Below are 22,809 nucleotides of genomic sequence, written 5' to 3'. Positions count from 1 at the left end.
CGATTCACGTTTCTCAGGTTCAGAGTTAACAAAACAAACCGAAATGATCAGTTCTTAACCACTGTGCTAGACAGTTGATATGAGGTGATAACCTCTCCACCCTGTTTTCATCAGTACATTGGGGTATTGTTTAAAAACTTGAGAATGTTGCCATATTCGTTACGGAGAGAAGGGGGATTTATTCCTAGCCAACCTTTCAAGAAAGCCATACTTGTTCAGTCTTTTTCTGATTGTTCTTACAGAGGCCTGTAGCTCACGTGGTGTAGCTCTTGGGTTTTTCTTTCTATCTCTTTGTAAGCAAGCATTAAATGTTCTGACGATGGACTGAATTTGCTGGGATGCTCACTCCTGGTAAAATTGACAGCTGTCTTGAAAGCTCTACTTTTATAAACATTTCTTTGTACTGTAAAATAGTGAATTTCAGATGGGTTGGACTAAAGTCCTATAGTTAGAAAATTACTTGATGATAACGGACTATAAGGCATACTTATTTTTCCAGTCACTGGAGCTAAGAGACTCAAACCCTGTTCCATCATGACCGCGTTATGTTTGTGTGTGTGCATGTTTGTGTGTGTGTTTTTGTATGTGTGTGTATGTGTGTGTATGTGTTTGTGTGTATGTGTGTGTATGTGTGTGTGCGTGTTTGTGTGTATGTGTATGTGTGTGCGTGTTTGTGTGTGTATGTGTGTGTGTATGTGTGTGTACTGTATGTGTGTGTGTGTGTGTGTGTGTGTGTGTGCGTGTTTTTGTGTGTGTGTGTGTGTGTGTGTGTGTTTGTGTATGTGTATGTGTATGTATGTGTGTGCGTGTTTGTGTGTGTGTGTGTGTGTGTGTGTGTGTGTGTGTGTGTGTGTGTGTGTGTGTGTGTGTGTGTGTGTGTGTGTGTGTGTAAGCTTATAAGGGTGTGAGTAAATGGGTGCGGTTGTTTTTGCCCATTCATCCCAGCTGTTGAATGCATTGCAGATGTAGCAGCAAGGAGAAAATTAGCTGAAAAACATAGTGAAGGGGGAAAGAAAATAGAGGTCATACAAGACACAGAGCCATTAACAACATTAAGGGTCATTAACACAGGACATTAAAAACAATAAAACATTTTTACAGAAAATCATAACAAAAGGAGGGTAGGACTGAAAAAGAGAAAGAATGAAATATATCCACTAATGTCTTCATTAGGAAAATCTTATAATAGCTTCTGGTGTGCTAAAGTGGCAGTCACAAAGCAGTATAGTGTACACCACCACCACCACCATCATCATCATCATCATCATCATCACAATCATGTGTGGCTAATCATCATCTCAATGGCAAACCATTTGACTTCCACCTGTGATCAACTGTAGTCATTTTGATTACCTCAGGATAAAAAGAGCTATTCCTTGAGCATTTCAGTCCATAGCAGTGCAACTGAAGCAAATCACCTATGGGTGGCAAGGCACTGTCAAAAATCATCAATCCCTAGAAGCACACTGAATTATATTATTAAAATCAGGCAGGTGATTGGCACAACTAAGACCCTCCCTGGATCAGGATGGCCCACCAAATTTAATGGAAGAGCGAGGAGGAAACTGGTCAGAGAGGCTACCAAGAGTCCTACAGCAACTTTGAAGCAGCTGCAGGAATTTTGACATAGTCATCATTGTTGTGTGCATGGGACAATATTACAAATTCTTCTCAAATGTGGCTTGTTGTGGGAGGGTTGCAAGAAAACAGCCACGCCACATGTAGTCATGACTGGGCTTTACCAAAACACACCTTGAGGTTTCTGAAGCCAAGTGGAAAAGGGAGTTATTGTCAGATGAGAAATTGAATTATTTGGCTGCAACACTGAATGATATGTCTGATGGTATGCCAATACAGCTCACCATCCAAATTACACCATTCCTACAGAAAAGCATGGAGGATTTAGTGCTACAGATTTTGTGGGGGTGTTTCTCTGCAGCAGGGACTGGAGCACACATCAAGATAAAAGGAAAATTGATGAAGCAAAATACCATCGTATTCTTCAGGAAAACATTCTGAAAGTTGAATGGGACGAAGGTTTACTTTCCAACCTGACAAGGAAAAGCGCACACACAAAAACTGACCCAAAGGTTAAAGTAGAAAAAGGTGAATGTCCTTGCATGGCATAGTCAGAGAGTAGACTTAAACTGTACTGAAAATCTGTGGATTGACCTGAAGACTGCAGTCCTTCATCAAATTTAACTAAATTTGAGCAGTTCTCCAAAGAAGACTGAGCAAATATTGTGCTAAGTTGGCAGCAATGTATCCCTGTAATTAAAGCAAAATACTGACACATGGAGATAATCCTTTTCCCAGTCAGTGCTTCTGTTTTTTCAGTTTTTTTCTCACCTTAAACTGTCATTCCTTTCACTTGGGTGTTATAAGTAGTTATAAGTATATATTAGAAATATTGTCAATTAGGCAATTAGGCAATTTAAAAAAGAAATTACTTTTAATATATTTTATGGTTTGCTTTTTAAAACCAATATATGTGTAACAATTTAATATAAATCTCTTGTCCACTGTATATTCTATTTCCTTCTCTTAAACACTATTTACACTTAAGAAAGCTGTACATTAAGGGTACACTTGTCTTTTTCAGCTCCATACTATGTTTAGTCCTGTGCTTTGCTTGCAAAGGCTAATGTTTTTCTTTTTTCTCCTCCTTTCCTGTCAAGTAGTGGGTTTGAGAAATCCACAGAGCTTAGGCGGAGCTCCAAATCAGAGTTACAGAAAAAGCCCTTAAGGAAGCAGCTCCACACTTAACACATGCTCAGATGTCCCTGACATTTTCCCATTCATTTTCACTGAACCAATAATTCACTGTTGTGGCCTTTCATATATTGTCTCAGGGCCAAAAAACTTTACTGACCTGCAACAGTTTGCTTTCAGAATGCACTCGTTTATCAAAGTGTTGAGAAATCTTCACTATTACTTTTTCATTTACTTTCACCAGATGGTTTTATTTTCTTATAGGCTTTCCCTTCCATGGGGGCTGTTATCTAATATGTTTCTTTAAACTTATTAATAATACATAATCTAGCATACATTTGCATACACTAAACATAGAGACTGTGTTTTTTTTTACTACTGTTAAAAACACTGGGGAGAAATGTGTTAAAAAAAGAAGAATGAATGGATGAATGAATGAATGAATGAATGAATGAATGAATGAATGAATGAATGGATAGATAGATAGATGGATGGATGAATGAATTTATATGAAATCGTATCAATTATGTCCCTTTTTTATTCATTTTTTTAATTTTTTTGTCTTTAGCAATAATTAACAAATCTAAACTCAAAGAGATTCTGCAGAATATTTTCTGGATGGGTCACTTAGTGCTACATACTAGATATATAGCGCCCTCTGTGGGTCAAAGCTTTGTTCCTGGTTCCTGTCATAGATCATAGACAGAGACCTGCTGGAGTTCCTGCTTCACCCTAATCACAGTATGCACCATTGTATACACCACCACATGCTCCTATAACACCCAATGATCTGTTCCCAGTGTCAGGAAATGTTGAAAAAAGTGCAGTCCTGCTGTGGCTCCTCTCACACGTCACCTGATGTAACCTGAATACTGTGGACTTGAGCTACAAATGTTTGTGGTTATCCAGTTCATCAGAAGACTCCCATCTTCTGTAAACTCATCCCAAACATTCACTATCCTGTTTTCTGTCCTGTTTAGTATCTTGTTCATGTTGTCCTTTGTCCTCTGGTTACCTACGGTAGTGTGCATAGGTCACATGGCAGGAAATTTACAAAGATGTCATTAATAATAAAATGAAATTGCAGTAAATAGTAATAAATTAAACAAAGTCACTTAAAAAAAAGAGTATTCTCTGGTACAAGTTGTGCAGTTTTATAAGGAAATTAACTCTTAGTTTTAACGGAGCATCTTGTAGAATCTGCCAGAGTTCTTCTGAAAACATTAGCTGTTTTTATTTTTTGCAGCAAAACCCGGCAGCCTTCATTATGTTTTTTTTGTCTGAAAAGTGGGTTGTTATGTAACATGTTGCTAGAGTGATATACAAACATTTTTCTGTAGTTTTACATTTTTTTTTTTTTTTTTTTTTTTTTTTTGAAGAAATAAATGTTGGGGCAAAAGTCATAAAGTTAAAATAAACAGACAAATAAATACATATACTGAGAACAATATTTGTATTAAAAACAATAGAGTCCTTAAACGTTTTTTACAGTATTAATCCAGATTTTATAAAGCCTGCTTTCTGGTTATGTGCGTTGTTAAAATGAGATACAAATAACATCCAATACAACATTAAATAAAACAAAAAAATGAAATGAAATTCAATTAAATTGCACCTACAGTATATATACATATAAATCTCCCTGAACAAGGATAAAGCAGTGTTTCAAGAGAAATGGATGGATGGATGAATAAGTGAATGAACAAATGACCGAATGAATGATTGAATGAATGAATGAACTGATGGATGGATGGATGGATGGATGGATGGATGGATGGATGGATGGATGGATGGATGGATGGATGGATGATTGATGCTGACATACTTGATCCTCAGACCCACTGAGGAAGTGGGTAATCAAGAGAAGTGAGAGGTTTCCAGTCCCATGTTGTTAGGCTGGTAATTATATTTGTTCCTATATTTGTGCCAGTAATGTTTCAAACTAATTAAAGTGGACTAACAATATAATATTTAGGAAAGAGACATACAAACACACATACAAACACACATCTACTAACTGTTAACAGTTTTTGTTGTGTATTTATAGTCATTTGGAGGAGTGAATCATCTTCTCCATCTCAAGTGCAATAACACGGTTTCAGTTTTAAGAGCAACTGCTCAGTTCATCAGTGTCCAAGATAAAGGTGGCAGCAAGTAGCACCGTCTTCATGACACACTGGTATTTTTCCACTCGGTCAGTTCGTCCTGTAGTGACAGGTTCACAAGTTCTAATATTAACACCTGTCCAGAAAGTATTTATATATTTGTTTGTGTTGTGACTAGAAATAGTATCAGGTCATACAAAAAGAGTTTTCATTTAATGCACAGTAAAGTGTTAGATTCATATACATTATTTTGTCATTGACATAAAATGCCCTTTTATGCTTCTCTCCATTTCCAAATGATGACTGCAGTCAAATTTAAGGTACAATGTTTTATTGTCAGTTTTATTTATTTTTTTTATTGTCATTCATGAATCCTTGACGTTTTAGTCATTCTACTCATAAGTAAGCATGACTGGCACTATAGTTTCCAACAATAAATACTGTCAATATCTCCCACAAAACTGCCCCGGTGTCTCACACTCTTGCATATTGAAAAGTTACAAATGTGGACCTAAACATGTATGAAAATCCTGAAATGCACACAAACTCCCTTGCAACATTCCCCCAAAAATGCATACTTGTAACACACATACACATATTTAAATACATTCTTGCCAAGCTCTTAAACTTGTATATAAGAATAGAAGTGCAGCAAAATGAATCAATGGCCTCTTTTCAAACCCAATCCTGACACTTGCCCTAAATATACAAACTATTAAAGAACACACACAGAGAGAGAGAGAGAGAGAGAGAGAGAGAGAGAGAGAGAGAGAGAGAGAGAGAGAGAGAGAGAGAGAGAGAGAGAGAGAGAGAGAGATATGAAGTTGATATTCATATGATATGCACGTTACCTGGGGGAAAGACACAAATACCAAAATAAAAAAATTCCTTGATCAGAAACACTGAAGAAACAAAATTTTCCACAGTTCTGTGTTGTTGAATATGTCTCGTTTCTCTGATTCTCGTCCTACAACATTTTCCCACTGTATATCGATCCTCACACCAAACATCGTCGAGTCACCAAACCTATAAATACCGTTCAATAAATAAAGCACCAAATGACACACAAGAATTCTGTTACTAAATGTAAACTGTACAATAAAGCATGTTTCCAAACTGCGGTTCTTTATTATAAAACAGTGATCTGCACTTTACTACTCACATCCTGTTACAAAATGGTTGCTATGCTAAACAGTGACATGCCTTCTCAGGCATGGGATATTCTACAGGGGGATTTCCGGGTGGTAGAACATTACAGGAACTCACCTGGAAATAGGTTCATTAATTTATCATTTATTATACGTATTATTTTTAAGAATCTTCTTCATAAAGGGTTTTTGAACCGCTCTTTGTCTGGCCTGTCACCACAGAATCTGATGACCGGCTTAACCCTGTGTTGCTAAGCAATATTTCCATATTTTAGCAAATACATGAGCAAGCAGAATTCCTCGTTCCGTTGCACGGGGAACGCATTTTTACGAAAGTACCAAAATTGTGACTTCTTGTAAGCCTAGATCCAATCGTGTAGAGGATCTACTTGGCCTTTATCACCAAGCTTGATACCTCTAGTAAAAACACAGTTCTGGAGTTCAGAAGCTCACACTGTCCAATAATGTCCACTTTAAGTATGAGCAGCGTGAGGCCCTCAGAGCATCCTTTAAAATCCAAATGAAGATGTAATTGAAGATGTGTAGTTGCCTCCATATTCCATTCAACGTCTTTATTCTTTTATATCCTAAGGAGAAGATTGTAGCTGATGTTCCAGCAAAAAGGCAAGTTCACATATCAACATAAAAAGATTCAATCATCCATCCATCCATCCATCTACCATCCATCCAATTGAGGGCATTTTGGGATCAGTCATTTTTGTCCAGCCCTTGGTCCCAAAGGCCACTCTTTGAGTGTGTAGGAGATCTACTGCTATATTTTCCTATGAGTTCTGTGAGTAGGTTTGAAAAGTTACAAGGGAGACCGTGGCTAGGAGATGAGAAGCGAACCCAGGAGCAACATCACGACGGTCATGAGCAGACGATCTCGAGAGGGACCGCTGCCGCTGACGCTCTTCTCCAGTTTGGGGATGTTGTGGTCAAACTCATCTAATGCCGTTAGAAAGAGACAACAGTCAGAGATGACATACAACAACTCAGATACATATTGATCTTAAAATGAAGACCCTTTCTGCAGTTATTTGTACCACGGTATATCAGCAAGAGTTCTAACTCAGGATATTTATTCAGAATTGTGTTACACACATCGTGAGGATTTAAAAGCAGAATTGAGCACACAGATATTTAGACTACAGATGTAAGAGCTGTTCATAGAGAGTTGCAACACAGCTGGAAGATTTCTGTGTGGTTAGGTCAGAGAAGCAGTGATACGTCCAGCTCCACTGTCTGGTCATTTGGTGCAGCTGTTATACATCACACCTTAAATCTTGGACTGAAAATCCAAAATATAGAATGTCATATGAGATTCATATTAACTACGATAACATTACGCTAATAATAAACAAATAGTTTTCTTCCTATCTTTTATCTTGAGAAGTGAATACAGTATATTATAGAACTAATTATAAACAACACTTAATTAAAGTGAGCTATTAGCATGAGCTTACTCAGGTTATTGTTTAAAGCTTCGGTGCTAATTCTTTACAGGAGAGTTCTGAGAATAGCTTTGATTTTTTTTAATCTATTAAGACATTTAAATGCACAATATAAAAAAAAACCACATCTCACACACACATTACAATTTCATGACCTTGATTTAGAGGACACATAATCATTACATTCTGCCTTTTTAAAGCATTGTAAATTTTAGTTGTTTAAAATGATGTCATGGGGCATTATGGTGGTTAGAGGAAAGAAAATATAGATTATACAACCATTTTGTGGATCATACATGGTTATATAAAGGTTTCTACTTTAATTCCAAGCAGAGTTAATACATACAAACTCACAAAGGAAAAAAACAACCTTTAAAGTGCATTTGATACCCAGGGAAATTGTGTCCTGTTGTTGTGTAGTACCATGTGCGCTCACAGAGAATCCAGGAATTATGTCACAGTGCAGACCTGGAGGCAGGGGGCTTTTAAAAAAGTGTCTGTGTGAAATTAATGACTCTGTTGTGTGTGTGTGTGTGTGTGTGTGTGTGTGTGTGTGTGTGTGTGTGTGTGTGTGTGTGTGTGTGTGTGTGTGTGTGTGTGTGTGATTTACGCCTTGGTGTCAGGTGCCACACGTACAAACAGCAATAATCTCTTTCTGGCAGGTGAGGCTACAATGTTGTGTGTTGAGTGAAAGTGATAATAAAGTAATGAATTGATCGCTGGTGGAAGCTTAAATAACACAGGACTATGGAAATGCTACAGGACCAGAGAGTCTGGCAGAAATATCTACACAATGTAACCCAACTACAAAATGCACAATTAACATACAGTACATAGTGCTGAGGGATAGTTGTGTGTTTGAGACACACACGTGTTTAAGTTTGAGTATATATGTGTGTGTGTGTGTGTGTGTGTGTGTGTGTGTATGTCTCTGTGTGTGTTTCTGTGCATGAGTGTGTGTATGAGTGTGTGTGTTTGAATGTGTGTGTATGTGTGTGTACGTGTATGAGTGTTTCTGTGTGTGTATATGTGTGTCTGTGTGTGAGTGTTTCTGTGTGTGTTTGAGTGTGTATGTTTGTGAGTATATGTGTGTGTGTGTGTCTCTGTGTGTGTTTGAGTGTATGTGTGTGTTTGTGTGTGTGTGTGTATATATATGTGTGTGTGTATGTGTGTGTCTTTGTGTGTGTGTGCGTGCACTCACCAATGTTGTGTATTTTAGGTCTGGTTGTGTAGTCAGGAGGGTTCTGGTCTGCATCATCACCTGCATGTGATACTGCAGAAGAAATGAACACCAGCTGAAATGTCATCTCCACCAATCCAGGTCAGTGTTGTAAATCAGCGTCACCTCTTATATGATAAATGCAGCGCTGGCCTGCTACGGCTCTCGGGAGATGCAGCGGCGAGGTGTTTTTTCATCTCCTGCATCCCTGATTCTATTTTAACACTAACATTATTGAGTCTCCCCTGGAGAGAATGACAGCACTGAGTGTCTAATGAGGGTGTAGATGGATCCTGGAGGCTCTCCAATGCAGAACACTCACAATTCCTTTGTGTTCTTAACGTGCATAAATGCATGAAGTATTAAAGCATTAGATCAAGTTTTTTATCTAATATAAATGTGTACTGTGTATGTGAAAAATCTCTGAACTCACGTGTAGAACAGCACACAAACACCCTCAGTCTTAAACAGCTGTGGCCATGGTGATGGGTGGGTGTAGCTACAAAACACACACACACACACACACACACACACACACACACACACACACACACACACACACACACACATTCCATTAGAATAGAATATTGAACTGTGGTGGAAACCCTGCATACATATTAGGCTTTTAAAAATATGAGCACCCAGGAGAGGGGATGCAGCAAGCAGACATGGAGGCAAAAGGTCCAAGAAATCCAAAAATGCATCATGTTATACAGTAGTATAGAGTGGTGTCATAAACCCAGGGATAATCATGTAGGTACAACACAGGATCATCACATTTCAGTGTCTGGGAAGTTTTGAAGGAATCAACTTCACATTGTTCTGTTTGTTAAGCTTCTAAACACTCAACAAATCAGAACCCTGGGTTCTGCAAAAGTACATTAGATTTAAACAGCCTAGCACTAATCGTTCGGATTACTGCACAGTTCTGGCATCTACTGATCATGGAAATCATATTTTCTGGAAGCGCTGTGACACATAGAGATGTGGTAAGTATTAAAATTCTTTAAGATTAAGTGAGATGTTCCAGATTCTGTTCCTGCATGATCCAGTTGACACAGAAGACAGCAAGGGTTTAATACTGTAATAAACAAATAAATAAAAAGTAATTTAGCTACTCTAACAGTAAGTTCTTTACCTAACCAGTCATTAACCAGGTCACTAAAATATTGAACCCGAAGCATTTCTTTATACATAACAACATGAATGGAAGTTGATGTTATCAGCCTTGAATGGCACTTATCTAATATTGAAGATATTTAATTAATAAATAATTGCAGATATTTATTATTTTTGCAAATTACTTACAAACTGTAGCTAGTTAGCATAAGTTTACATACAGATACAGAACAATGTTTTATATTGGCTAACAATGCTTACATATGTAGTAATACTCATGCCCCACGTTGAACTCATAGCCGAGCGAGAAGGCACTGTAGCGTTGAAACTTCTCCGAGAATTTAATTGGTGCGTGTGGTGCGTGTGGGCGGTTGCACTCCCAACGCTTGAAGCCCATCTGCGGGTCACAGGTGCGATAGCCACGATAGCTAACCATGTATAGTACATACTGCTCAGCCACACTTCGATCTAGCACCCCCCGCTGGCTGGTGTTGTAGTGCGGGCAGTAGATGTCCAGGTAGTCATTGACATTGACCTGCACGGTGTAGCCCTCTCTCCGTAAACTGCGTGGGAAAAGACAAAGACAACAGATTACAGATATTTTCAAGTCAGTATCCACCTACTGAGGTATTCACAAATATCTGAGCAGAAAGAAAGAAAAAATACTCCACATAAACCTGTTTTGGGGAAATAGCAGGATTTCAAGATAACAGGATCATACTTTTAATAAGCTCTATTACTTTATGTTCTTCAGGCAAAAAAATAACTAAATAGATTTAATTATATAAACCACCTCTATAAAGCACCACTCGGGAGGAGAATAAATGCCGCTTTGGCACAATTGTCAAATATATGCCTGATTTGTATATTTAAAAAAAATTGCCCTTGTAAGGTCCTTATTGTCAGTGTCCCTAGAGTCAGTAAGCAAAAGCTACTCGGCATGTAACAGCCTGGATGTAATACTGAGCCACATCCTACAAAACACAGACAGCATAGTTTCTTATTACTGAAAACCAGATCGCTTCTATCTCTTTTGTTCAAACTGTGTTTCTACTATATTATCAGCATTAAAGTCTGTTTATAAAGTCACAGTACCTGTTTTAACTAAAAGTCTGCCAGTTTCATCAACCTTGACAAAATGTTTAAGAGTCTTCATTAAATAAACTGTGCAATTTGAACAGAAAACTAGCTCTATGCTACAGTCATCTTCCTCACTCCAGTCCTCCATATCACATGGCAGAAGTGGTTTTAGATAGCATGATAGAAAGGTTATTATTGCTACTAATTCTATTACTAGAAATCAACATTTAAAAAGTAATGACTATCAACCAATTTTAATAACAAAATGTAAACTATCAGGGGAAAAATATCCACCTAATCTAATAGCTACAGTATTTATGTAGTGAACATTATTAGCATAGATTAGCAGAAGGAAGTCTAAAACAGGCTTGTATGATATTCGTTTCCCATTTGAACCCAAAGCATTACCACCATATCAGGTTTAAGGAGAGTACCCAAAGGTGGACATGTAAATAGTGTTGCAGTGACATGCCATATATGGATAATGAAATCATTTCATCCCAGAAGATTACTTTAAACAATTCCCTCAAAGTGTTTTAGTCATCACAGCACTATGTCAGCATTGGTTAAAGTAGTAAATGACATCTAATCATTGTCAGAGAGGCGATGGCTTTCAGGGTAAAAACAAGGCCCAACCCGATTCTAGCAGGGTTAAGAAAGAATGGGAGATAGAACCATATACAGTAATACTTTATGTTAGGAATTCCATGTTTAATATGATCAATGTGTGAAGGGACGTCAGAAACTCTAAGATTAGTAATCACTCCAAGTGCAAGACCTTTTACTTGGGCCAAAGGCTGCTAGATATCCTTAAATCCTGCACAAATGTAAACTTACTAAACGGAAAGCTAAAAAATAGTAACAGAAACCTGATAATGCCATTAGAAATGTAATCTAACATAACTAATATAATGAATGGATTAAATATCAAAGCGAGTGCCATCACAGATTAGTCCATTTAAACATTAACGTCATCAATCACAGATCCCAAACTAAGGGTTGTGCTATGTGAGGTATCATGATTTATAAATAGATTCGTGAGAAAAATTTATATCCCACATAAAAAGTATTACTGTGAATTTTATTGTCTGTTATTTTCAAATGATGCTTTCAAACAAGCCACATTGAAATGAAAAGTATGTTGTATTTTATTTTATTATTATTTTTTCTATCCTGAAATGCTGTACCAATATCAAAGCTGAGCAAAACAAAAAAAACGCAAATAAAAACTTCTGCTGCTTCACAAAAACCCTTGTGAAAATCTACTAGAACATTCAGTCAAGTTATAAATGATGAATCAGAAATACAATGATGAAGTGTGGTGAAAGCTTTGGGTTGCAGAATATTCATAACGTCCGTTTTAGTGTCATTTTGATCCCATTGATCATCCACAAAAGTGCACGAGAAGACAGAGAATCCTTTAAATTCACTTTGTCAGCCATCTGATTATTTCTAACTGTATAATGAAAATGTTGTTTTTCACTTTATCTGAATCTTTTTGCTGTTGCATCACTCTCCCATGGGCAATAGCCTGCAATAAAGTTAATGAAAATACAGAGAATAATTAATGTTGAGCAATGTTTAATAATGAGCAGCTCCTTGGTGAGGAACACAGAGCCGCTGCTGTGCCTTCTTTACTAATGTTGCGATGTTGACAAAGAGGCAGAGGCTGACCTGACTCGTTGACTTCCATAATAGAGGTTCTGGTTACCTCAAAAAAGAAGATAACAAAAACTAAATTTTCAAGTGAACCATGTGAGAACACATTTTAAACAGTAGGTGGCAGTAATTCATCTCATTTTAGCTATAACTGTACTATTTATTTTTGGTCCAAAAACCAAAACACATGCAATCAAAACTTACTTACACAAAACCGCAAATACAGCTTCTGTCTCTCACATATACTTTAATGCTAAGTCAAGCCTCATCGGATTACTTAAATACAGATTAAGAACCAGAAATTCCACTCACTCTTAATACTCACAATACATTTCCTTTGCTTTTAGACCAGTATTTCCTTTTTCACGTCTTTTTTCCTCAAAAAAATTTCCAAGCTTTCTGTCCATTGCACATGTTAACTGCACATCATTAGTTTATTTTAAAAAATATTACGTTTATGCAGATGTGGGAGTAAGTCACATGTGCAAGTCTCAAGTCATGAATGTCAAGTCAAAGTCAAGTCGAGTCTTTTCGTATTATTTGTAAAAAGTCTGACTCGAGTCCCCCATCTCTGCATTTACCTATGAAGGGCTTAAATACTATGTAAAAAATGGTGTCTATAATGAAAAAAAAATGTCACCAGAAAAAAATCTGCATCTTTTTTCCCCTGAACTATGAGGAAAAAACATGATTTCACATCAGCAAGATAAACTGATAAATGTCTGCACTCACATCAAAAAGTAATCATTTATATTTCTGATCCACAGCACAGCAATTGAGATACATTTGTGTTTGTACTCACAACAGCCTAACAGTCCACTCAAGTCAACACAGAAACTTGACCTGCTCCATGAAGCTTTTTCTGCTTCACAGAAAAAAAATATTTTGCTTTCTAAATAAAATAAATGACTATTGTTTGTCAAAGGTTGTGGAGCATGAAGATAAGTTCTGTTCATTAACAAACAAAAGGAATGAGAGAGTCACACTGTGATTTACACATCTTACACTAGTGATAATATGTTTGTGTTTTTTAAAAAAAAAAAGGCACCATGGTGGCACAGTGGGAAGTGTTTGTTCCTCAGCTTCAGGGTCCCAGGTTCAGCCACGAGCTCGAGTTACAGCTTGCATGGTGTGGTTCATGTGAGTTTACTCTGCATTCTCCAGTTTCTTTCTACCTACTGATAAGTGAAATGGCTACACTAAATTGTGTGTGTGTGCATGCTGCTCTGAAAGCACTGGAATCCCATCAGCGGTGTATTCCCAGCTCACTCTAGTGTTCCCAAGAGAGGCTCCAGGACTCACTGTGACTTTCAACAGGAGAAAGCAGTTACTGTGTGCTTTAAGTTGCTCTATCTTGAATTTATTCTCTTCTGCCAAGGTAGGATTCTGACTTTTCTGTTCTATCTGCTAGACTCTAGACCTAGAGTCGTGTACCTCCAGACAGTTTTAGACTGATGGTATATTCTTAGTCCATGACCTAGTGAGCCAGTATCGCATTAATGGTGACTTCATGAGCACTTTTGTAAATGGTTCTGGATAAGGGAGTCTGCCAAATGCTGTAAATGTAAATTTACTGAAGATGAATGATTGAATGAAATGAGCATTACTGATACCCTCAGTGACACTGAGACACTGTTCAAATACAGGCCATAGTTTGTTCTCTCAACAGACTGTCCAATGACAGTGTGATATGATTAGAGCAGACTGGTGGAGGTCACACCATCAAGTTTCTCTGTGATGAGCTACTAATACTTGAGATGTGACCTATTAACATAGTGAACTCTTACAGAAAGTTCACTATGTTAAAGAAAGAAAAAAACGTTGAGAAAAAAGAAAGAAACTTGTTGATTATATTTGGTAATAACAGGAAGAAATTTTGAAGGATAGACATAAATTGCTCCAGCTTCAATTTCTCTTCACGCACATCACAGGGGACTTCATATGGACTCTCAACAACACCTGTCTGTGTCTCATCCTCACCACCTTCAACAGGGGGACAACAAAGCACATCCTGACCAGCTGTCTCACTCTATGGTACAGTGAGCATACAGCTGAGAAGGATTTCACAGTCTCTTTCATTGAAAACTGGTGCTTCCTATCATAAACACTGCATCTGCAAGGCCACTGATATCTCATGGACCCATCATCTTCCAAGACTGACAAAACCCTCCCAAGTATCACTAGTGTCTCCTTCAATGAACTTTGAAATTACCACATAGGCAATGATATTATATTATTATAAAATATCATACTGATACAGGACACTTTTTACTGTCTATATTGTGGCTTCAAAAGCTTTTCTACACAAAAAAAGCTTGTGTCATGGTCCTGAAGAAACAACACTTTCTCCCATGTATATGAATTATATAAACAAAACATAAAATAAAATAAAAAATTAAATAAAACCCAAATTGCTTGATTAACTGCTTTAATTTCATCTCCTGTTTTCAATCTAAAGGCACACTAGGGTTGTAAATATGCCATAACAAATATAACAAATCACATTGCCTGATACCAAACAGGACACTCTCAGGACACCGCAGAAGTCCAAATGTACATTTACATTTACAGCATTGTTGCTTGGTGAAGAGCTAGATAATTGTGGACAGGTCCATTTTTATTCTCACCTAATAGTTTTTGTCTATTTACTGAATAATCTATAGGACACTACACGGGAAAAGGTTTGTGGACACCTAGCAATCAAAATAATATCATTTTATCCCTATCTTCATTCCAAATTTAGTCTAAATTATCACTCCAGATTTAGTCAATAACCTTATTCCAGATTTAGTCAATATCCTCACTCCATATTTTGGACCCTATCTGCACTCCATATTTTGTCCCTATCTTCAATCCAGTTATAGTCAATATCTTCACTCCAGATTTAGTCCCAATCTTCACTAATGATATAGTTCCTATACTAACTCCAGATTTAGTCCCTATCCTCACTCCAGATTTATTCCCTATCCTCACTCCAGATTTAGTCCCAATCCTCACTCCAGATTTAGTCCCTATCCTCACTCCAGATTTAGTCCCTATCCTCACTACAGATTTAGTCACAATCCTCACTCCAGATTTAGTCCCAATCCTCACTCCAGATTTATTCCCTATCCTCACTCCAGATTTAGTCCCAATCCTCACTCCAGATTTAGTCCCTATCCTTACTCCAGATTTAGTCCCTATCCTCACTACAGATTTAGTCCATATCTTCACTCCAGATTTAGTCCCAATCCTCACTACAGATTTAGACCCTATCCTCACTACAGATTTAGTCCATATCTTCACTCCAGATTTAGTCCCTGTCATCACTAATAATTTAGTCTCTATCCTCACTACAGATTTAGTCTCTATCCTCACTACGGATTTAATCTCAATCCTCACTACAGATATAGTCTCTATACTCACTACAGATTTAGTCTCTATCCTCACTCCTGATTTAGTCCATATCCTCACTACAGATTTACAGTGAGGATTTACATATTTCCTCCTATCCTGGACTTTCACTAGATGTTGGAGCATGACTGAATTTATGTTCATTCAGACACAAGGGCATTGTGAGATCAAAGCTCTGTGCAGAACACTTGGTTGCTCCACTTCAACCTTGGCAAACCATGTCTTCATGGTTCCCACCCGGTTTGGGTCCGTAGTTCATTTACAAACCATACTGCACCTGGACACTTTAAGGACAATCTTTAAAAAACATACACATTTATGTATATGTATATTTATGCATATGTATATAAATTATTTCTCCACCTATATTTTTCTATAGTTTTCTTATATAGTTTATACTTTTTTATTTATCTATCTCCTTTTGGTTTTGGTTTATTTCTTTATCCTAAATTGCATCCCTTTTTATTCTTATACCGGACAGTTGCATAAAGCATTTCACTGCATGTCGTACCCTGTATGTATGTGTACTGTATGTGACAAATAAAATTTGATTTGATTTGATGTTCCCGTGAAGGGAAATTCAGACCCTATGCCCCTCTCTATCATAAGTTTGTTTTTTTATTTTTCAGCCTGAGGACATACTGAGAGCTCTTCTGAGCAGCTAATTGGTCCGATTACTTTTGGTTTCTTGAAAAGGTTAGGCCATATATATGGAAAATGCTGAACACCTGAATGGTCTTCCCATTCCACACCATGTGTGCTCATTATCCTCATTGTTCATTGTTGTGCAACCTCACCATCTACCAGATTAGAGGTCCTGTGGCTAGCACCTTCAGTATTATCAGTAAAATCTTTCATAAAATATGAAATACTAATAATTACCTATAATTCATTTAATGATCTTTCCTCAAAGTTCATGAACAATCTACTAGTTTTGTCATCCCAGTTATTTGTCCAGTATGCATTGGTTTGAACAGGTTTCTATAGAAATTAAGAAACGATAAATCCCGAAAATTACGTTTGTGTTCTCCGGGTAAATCTAACGGTCCAAAACCTTATACTTAAGTAGACTGGCTACAATAAATTGTGCCTGTTGTCTAATTTAGGGTGTATTTCTGCCTTTTGCCTGGTGTAGCCTTACCATGACTATAATCAGGATAAAGTGCTTACTCAAATTTAAAAAATTTAAAAATAAATCCTGAAGGATATTGATTAGTGTATCCATTTTATTAGGCAGTGAACGTGAGACAGAAAGAGGAGGAGCAACTCAGCAAATCACTATGACAAAGGTTTAATAAATCCAGTCAACACAAGCAACTCGGCAGGAAATCCTGTTGACAAGCATCACAACCTTGACCTAGATTTGGCAGGCTATATGCCTAAATATTTTATTGACACGTTAATTCGAGAATGTGATTAACTGCTTCTTTGTAAGCAACCTGAATTGTTGAGAGATCATTGCTGGGCCTTTATGGTGTTCCAGACACCCCAAGGAAATTCTCCATGATACTATGTTAATTGTGTATATTGACAAAATATCGATACACTTTGCCTGACCAAAGTTTGCTCGGCTGTAATGTTTTTGCTGGAAAAGCATCATTTTCAAAGCTGAATGTTTCATCAGACACCCATTTCCTTCCTATGGTACAGGAAAAAAAATGGTGGTAGTACAGCCTGAACCACAAATGCTAAAGGAATGGTAAAGAGAGGTTATAGGAATTTCAATACCATGGCTACATCATTATCATCTCTATAAAATGCAAGCAGGTTAAGTTGGATTTCTGCAACCTCATAAGCCTTTGAGAAGCTAAAAGAAAGATTCACCACAGGACTCTTGCCAGAAAACATCCATTTGTCATCAAGGTAGAAGCATCAGGAGTGGAACTCAGAGCTGCCCTATCATAACACCAAGGTAATCCACCAAATCATTTCACCTCTTTTCCAAAATGTTTTCCACAGAGAGAGGATTTATGATGTAATAAATATGGAGCTCATTGCTGTCAGGCTCGTGCTTAAAAATTTCAGACTTTGGCTTGTGGGCCTCTGCAGCTGCTGTTCTTAAAACAGACCGCTGTAATTCTGAAATATTAAACCTTCCATAAGACAATCACTGACGTTGGAGATGGGCCGTATTCTTTCCTACATTTTACCAGTTCATGCCGATTAGATTGTAGGAATTTAAATGCTTAATTTTTTCTTATATCCATAAAAAAGTGTCAAAATTATAAAAGCACTGAAGGCATTATTCTGCTGAAACAGCAGGCAGATAACAACGATAATTGGGTAATTTGGGTATTCAAATTCTATAAACATTTGGCTATATTTACGCTGTATAATTTGTAACCGTTGAATAAACAGAAGGTGTGGACAAATCACTAGACTGGAATAAGCAGAATATTTGTCTATGAAAATCAGATCATGGCTATTTTTTTCTAGCTGCCTGTACGGTCATTCAGAATGGTTTTGATAAAGAGGACATATATGATGTTATTAATGTACAGTATGACAGAATATCAACTTTTTAGAAAAATGTCTGCCAAAATTTTTCATACTTATCATACTACTTGTTCTTTTGTTGATTTTTTTTTAAGATTCTTAAGCCTTTAAGAATGCCTTTGAAAAAAGCAGAACATATTGAAATCATTGGAAGGACCAGGAAGTATTAGTAGTTAAGAAAATAAAAACAATATTACTATGATATTAAACAGGAAAACAAACCTAACAGGAGAAAGGATAAAACAATGATATGAAGGATTAAGTGAGTGGAAATGCGAGGCAGAAAATGTGGAGCATTATTTGTGTTATAATATAAATAAGGAGACTTTTCTTGAGGTGAAGTAAAGCTTTATTGGTAGTGTTTATCATATGAGATACAGACAACAGTATCTAAAGTGACATCAAGGCTTCTACCATGAGCTGAGCTGGAGATGCAAATCATTATGGCCTTGAATTTATTGTGACCTTAGCTGAGTTACACAGTCAACTGGCACAGACTGGAAGCAGGTAATTGTGTTAGAAAATCTGTATTTCTTCGTCATACAAGATTGTAGCGATTTTGGCTCGCGAAGCAAGGTAAATATTTGTAAGTATCTATAACGTGTTATAGTGACCTCTAAATATTTTAACCTAAGTTGAAATTAACGGTACTGGAATTAACGTTACGCTTATTTGGTCTGTTCGTCCGGCGAACAGGCCGTGTAACCTTTATTAATTCTATGAAGGCGGTATCTTCCCGGCCAAGAAAGATTCGCTTCCCTTTTACTTTATACCGTAATTTAAATTAAATTAACTCAATAGAGCATGTAGTTCAGACCAGGGGTCTCATTTATAAAGCGTGCGCACAAAACGGGGCTGGAAACGTGCGTACGCAAGTTTTCGCACAAAGGTTGTGATCTATAAAAAACAAACTTGACGGGAAAATGTGCGCACCTTTAAGCAAACATTGAGACGTGCGTACGCACATTCTGGAGACAAAGGGAATTGGCGACACAGATGGTGAGGTCGTGAACTGAAGTTAGATTGTAGAAAATTCATGTGAGAAGAACGATTATAAGAATTAATGACATTAAATTTTCACTCCATTTCATACGTTATATCCACATTATCATGAGGATTAAATCCAACAGTGTTATTTGTGCCGATTGTTCTAGTAAAATCCAAACGTAATTCAAAATGTATTAAAAATAAAATAATAATAAAAATAATCAGCGCTACTCCGTCCAGGGTGCATCCTGCCTTGATGCCCAATGATGCCTGAGGATAGGCACAGGCTCCCCGTGACCCGAGTAGTTCGGATAAGCGGTAGAAGATGAATGAATGAATGAATAATCAGCGCTGCCTTACAGTCACATTGTCCACAACGGGAGCACAGGAGGTGATGGCGCGACTACATGTCATACAGAATAGCATGAAATACCCTTTTATTAGAGAACTGCAGAACACAGTGTAAAAACAAAATATTTTCCTTAATGTACATATATCATAAAATGTCAAAGTCTGCAAATACAGTCATGAAGCACAATCACTACTCATCATCGGTCCTAACTATTACGGTGTTCATTACAAAACCGTCATGAAGAAGTGTGTTCAACATTTTCGTCTTAAATTTTTGCCCACAAATTAATTCTGTGATTTTGTCAAGGTGTTAACGATCAATCTAATTGCTAGAAACATATAAATAATAACAATATTAACAATATTAAAAAGTAGAAAATGTAACAATTTTGTTTTTAATATAATTATAAAAATGTTGCTTTTAATATGATTATAACCTGCAGGCGACAGTGGCTACCCCTGAGACGCTGGCTCCTCACCCCATTTTTAAACACACAGAGCGCAGGGGAAACTCATTATAACGAGGTCCACTCTCTCATTTGCATTGACTATTTATGGTTAAAAATGGGCATGTACAGGGCGGGTTTTGAGGCTGGTTCACGTACGCACATCGGCGGGTGATCTGTGATTTATAAAGGGAACATTGCTTACAGGTGTGCGTACTCACGGTTTTATAAATCGGAATTTTTTTTGGCGTACGCCATTTTTGGATTTTGGGCGTACGTAAACTTTTAGAGGGGATCCTACGCACAGTTTTATAAATGAGACCCCAGATGTTGCAGGTACCTTAATTTGTGAGCGATACTCAGAGACAATCACTTATTTGGCACAAAAATATGGCATTTAATGAATGAGACAAACACAACATAAAACTAACTACACAAACAAACAAAAGAAATAGGGAAAACGAAGATGAAAATAAAATAAAACAAAAGAAATTAAAATTGGGGAAAGGGAGGAAGAGACTGGAAAGAAGAAATTAGAGAAAGGAAGGAAAGGAATGGCAAGCTTAAACTTCAAAATTAATCACACCCTAACTGGGAAATCGTCACCGGAAACTTAAATTTACCTTATGATTCAATGAAAGATTCCTGCTTAAAAATACGCATCTAAATTGGTTGGTAAAGGAAACGGTTACTTGCATTGGCTTACTGCACAAGAGTCCGGATGCAACAGAGAAATTTCTGAGGAGTCAATTAGGGTGGGGTCAGACGTTCTTCAAAGTACTCCTGAAGATCAGAGCAGTCGTTCTTGGAAGTGAAGCTTGCTGGAACTTCTTTGAAGGAAGATGGAGTCGTCTTTAAGCTGTTCCGAAAGTATGACCACGGATTAGTGGTCTTTGTGACAATTTAAAGGTCGCGAACTCCACCCATCTTTGGGGAGATGACCAATACTTCGGTTAAGGTTTTGGAGGGAAAAACTCCCTTTGTTTCAGGTGTCTGTGGGCGTGGTTTAGCTATCAAACTTTTAGATGACTTTAAAGTTTGATCCAGGGTGTATTAAGACGGTATGGCGCCTTTCGTGCTCAAATAAAATACACCATTGTTAAAAAAACGAGTAACCGATAATTTTGTGGTCATTTGGATACTAAACATGAAGGGTAATGATGGTATAAAGGCAGCGGTACATTACATACACAGATCAGTAATCGAAGGGTAACTGATGTTAATACGATATTGTGTTCTTATAAAGGCAAAGAAACAAAAATGAAACAAGATGTACTTTCATTAGGGAAGTAAAAGGAAAACAATAGCTTCGTATACATTCTGACATCATACCTTAAAGGGGCATACAGCATTAGAACAGGTATACGTTAACATGCCATGATCAGTAATTAGAGTATAACTGATGTTAAATACAATGTTGTTTTCTGACACATGAATAAAATACACCCTTGTCAGGAAATTAAGGAGCAAATAATTTTAAGTCAGGCAAGCCTTAAAAGAAGAACACATTACAAAAGGGGTTATAAGAATGAGCACCTTAGAGTACCTTATCTTCGGGTTTTATTAGTAAAAGGAATGTCTCATTGTGTTGTGTGTGTCTGTGTGTGTGTGTGTGTGTGTGTGTGTGTGTTCTGGTTGAGGGCCCCTATGAGTTCAATCAGAGAAGCCACATGGGGTTATCTGGTCTTTGTGTAGGCTCCAGACATTCTGGAGCCAGTTATGGGTGTGTGACGCTGTGGAGTGTAGCCCTCAATAAAATCGTAAAACTGAGTGGTCATCGGTTAATTGAGGAGTAGATGTTGAAATTTAGGGTGCCTGGGACATGAAATCTAAAATGACCTGTACCAGACGCTACAAGATATTGCTGATAACATAAATTAATATGCATATATGTAATAAATAACAGTGGGCCCAGAACTGAGTCTTGAGGAACACCATGAGAGAGATGAAACTTGTCTGCCCTAAACCTATCAAGTAGAATACATAGTATATGGTTGTCGAAATGATGCACATTAGGCACGTTAATTAGCATGGTTACATGACAAGTGATCTTTTCAGTTTCAAAAACCCTCAGCTACTTGAAAATACAGCTAAAATATATAGTAAAATACACCACAAAGTAAAGCTATTTTATAACACTGAAGAGGAGCAAGTGGGGTGACATCGTCAGTGAGGTAAGGAGGAAGAGCAACATATCCACTAGTGCCAATTATTATTAAAATGTATAATGGAGGTGGTGTTTATTCCCCCCCTCAAGTGCTGAGACAAGTTAGAAAAGGTTTTAAGCACTAGAGGAGAATGGCATAGGCTGAGGGGGCTATGCCATGGCCGTTATCTCCGCATTGTATTGACATGGAGGGTCCACCCTTGCCAAGATTGGATTTGTCTTTGGAGCAGTCATGTGACAATACCATGCGGTATGCCTTTGACCAAGTGATTGATAGACAGCAAACTCAGCCTATTGTTAAGCTATCTTAAACATATTTTTCATTTATTAAAGAAAAGGTGACACGGGAAACTCAAACTAACTAAGTAGATGACCCAGTTGTCAGTGCAAAAAAGCTGTAGGAAATCTGTACAATCGCATGGCTGGGCATTTGGGGCAGGATAAAACACTAGGTTGTCAACTGTGACAGCTTC

General features: G+C 37.3%; 1 protein-coding gene across 1 annotated transcript in view; it reads right to left on the bottom strand.

Annotated features, from left to right (window-relative positions):
* Nucleotides 1–4,207: 4,207 nt before the first annotated feature.
* efna3a (ephrin-A3a) overlaps nucleotides 4,208–22,809 on the bottom strand; it is a 100,914-nt gene continuing 82,312 nt past the window's right edge. Inside the window, exons 2-5 of the mRNA XM_027143993.2 lie at nucleotides 10,019–10,320; nucleotides 9,072–9,137; nucleotides 8,621–8,692; nucleotides 4,208–6,913 (exon numbers count right to left, since the gene is read on the bottom strand). Coding sequence (XP_026999794.1) covers nucleotides 6,795–6,913; nucleotides 8,621–8,692; nucleotides 9,072–9,137; nucleotides 10,019–10,320 — 559 coding nt within the window. The 3' untranslated portion in view covers nucleotides 4,208–6,794. The remainder of the gene's footprint in view (nucleotides 6,914–8,620; nucleotides 8,693–9,071; nucleotides 9,138–10,018; nucleotides 10,321–22,809) is intronic.

Source organism: Tachysurus fulvidraco, chromosome 7 (genome assembly GCF_022655615.1).
Source record: "Tachysurus fulvidraco isolate hzauxx_2018 chromosome 7, HZAU_PFXX_2.0, whole genome shotgun sequence".
Taxonomy (NCBI): Eukaryota; Metazoa; Chordata; class Actinopteri; order Siluriformes; family Bagridae; genus Tachysurus; species Tachysurus fulvidraco.
Note: the sequence above shows the minus strand (reverse complement) of the source record. Positions and strands in the feature narration are given on the sequence as shown.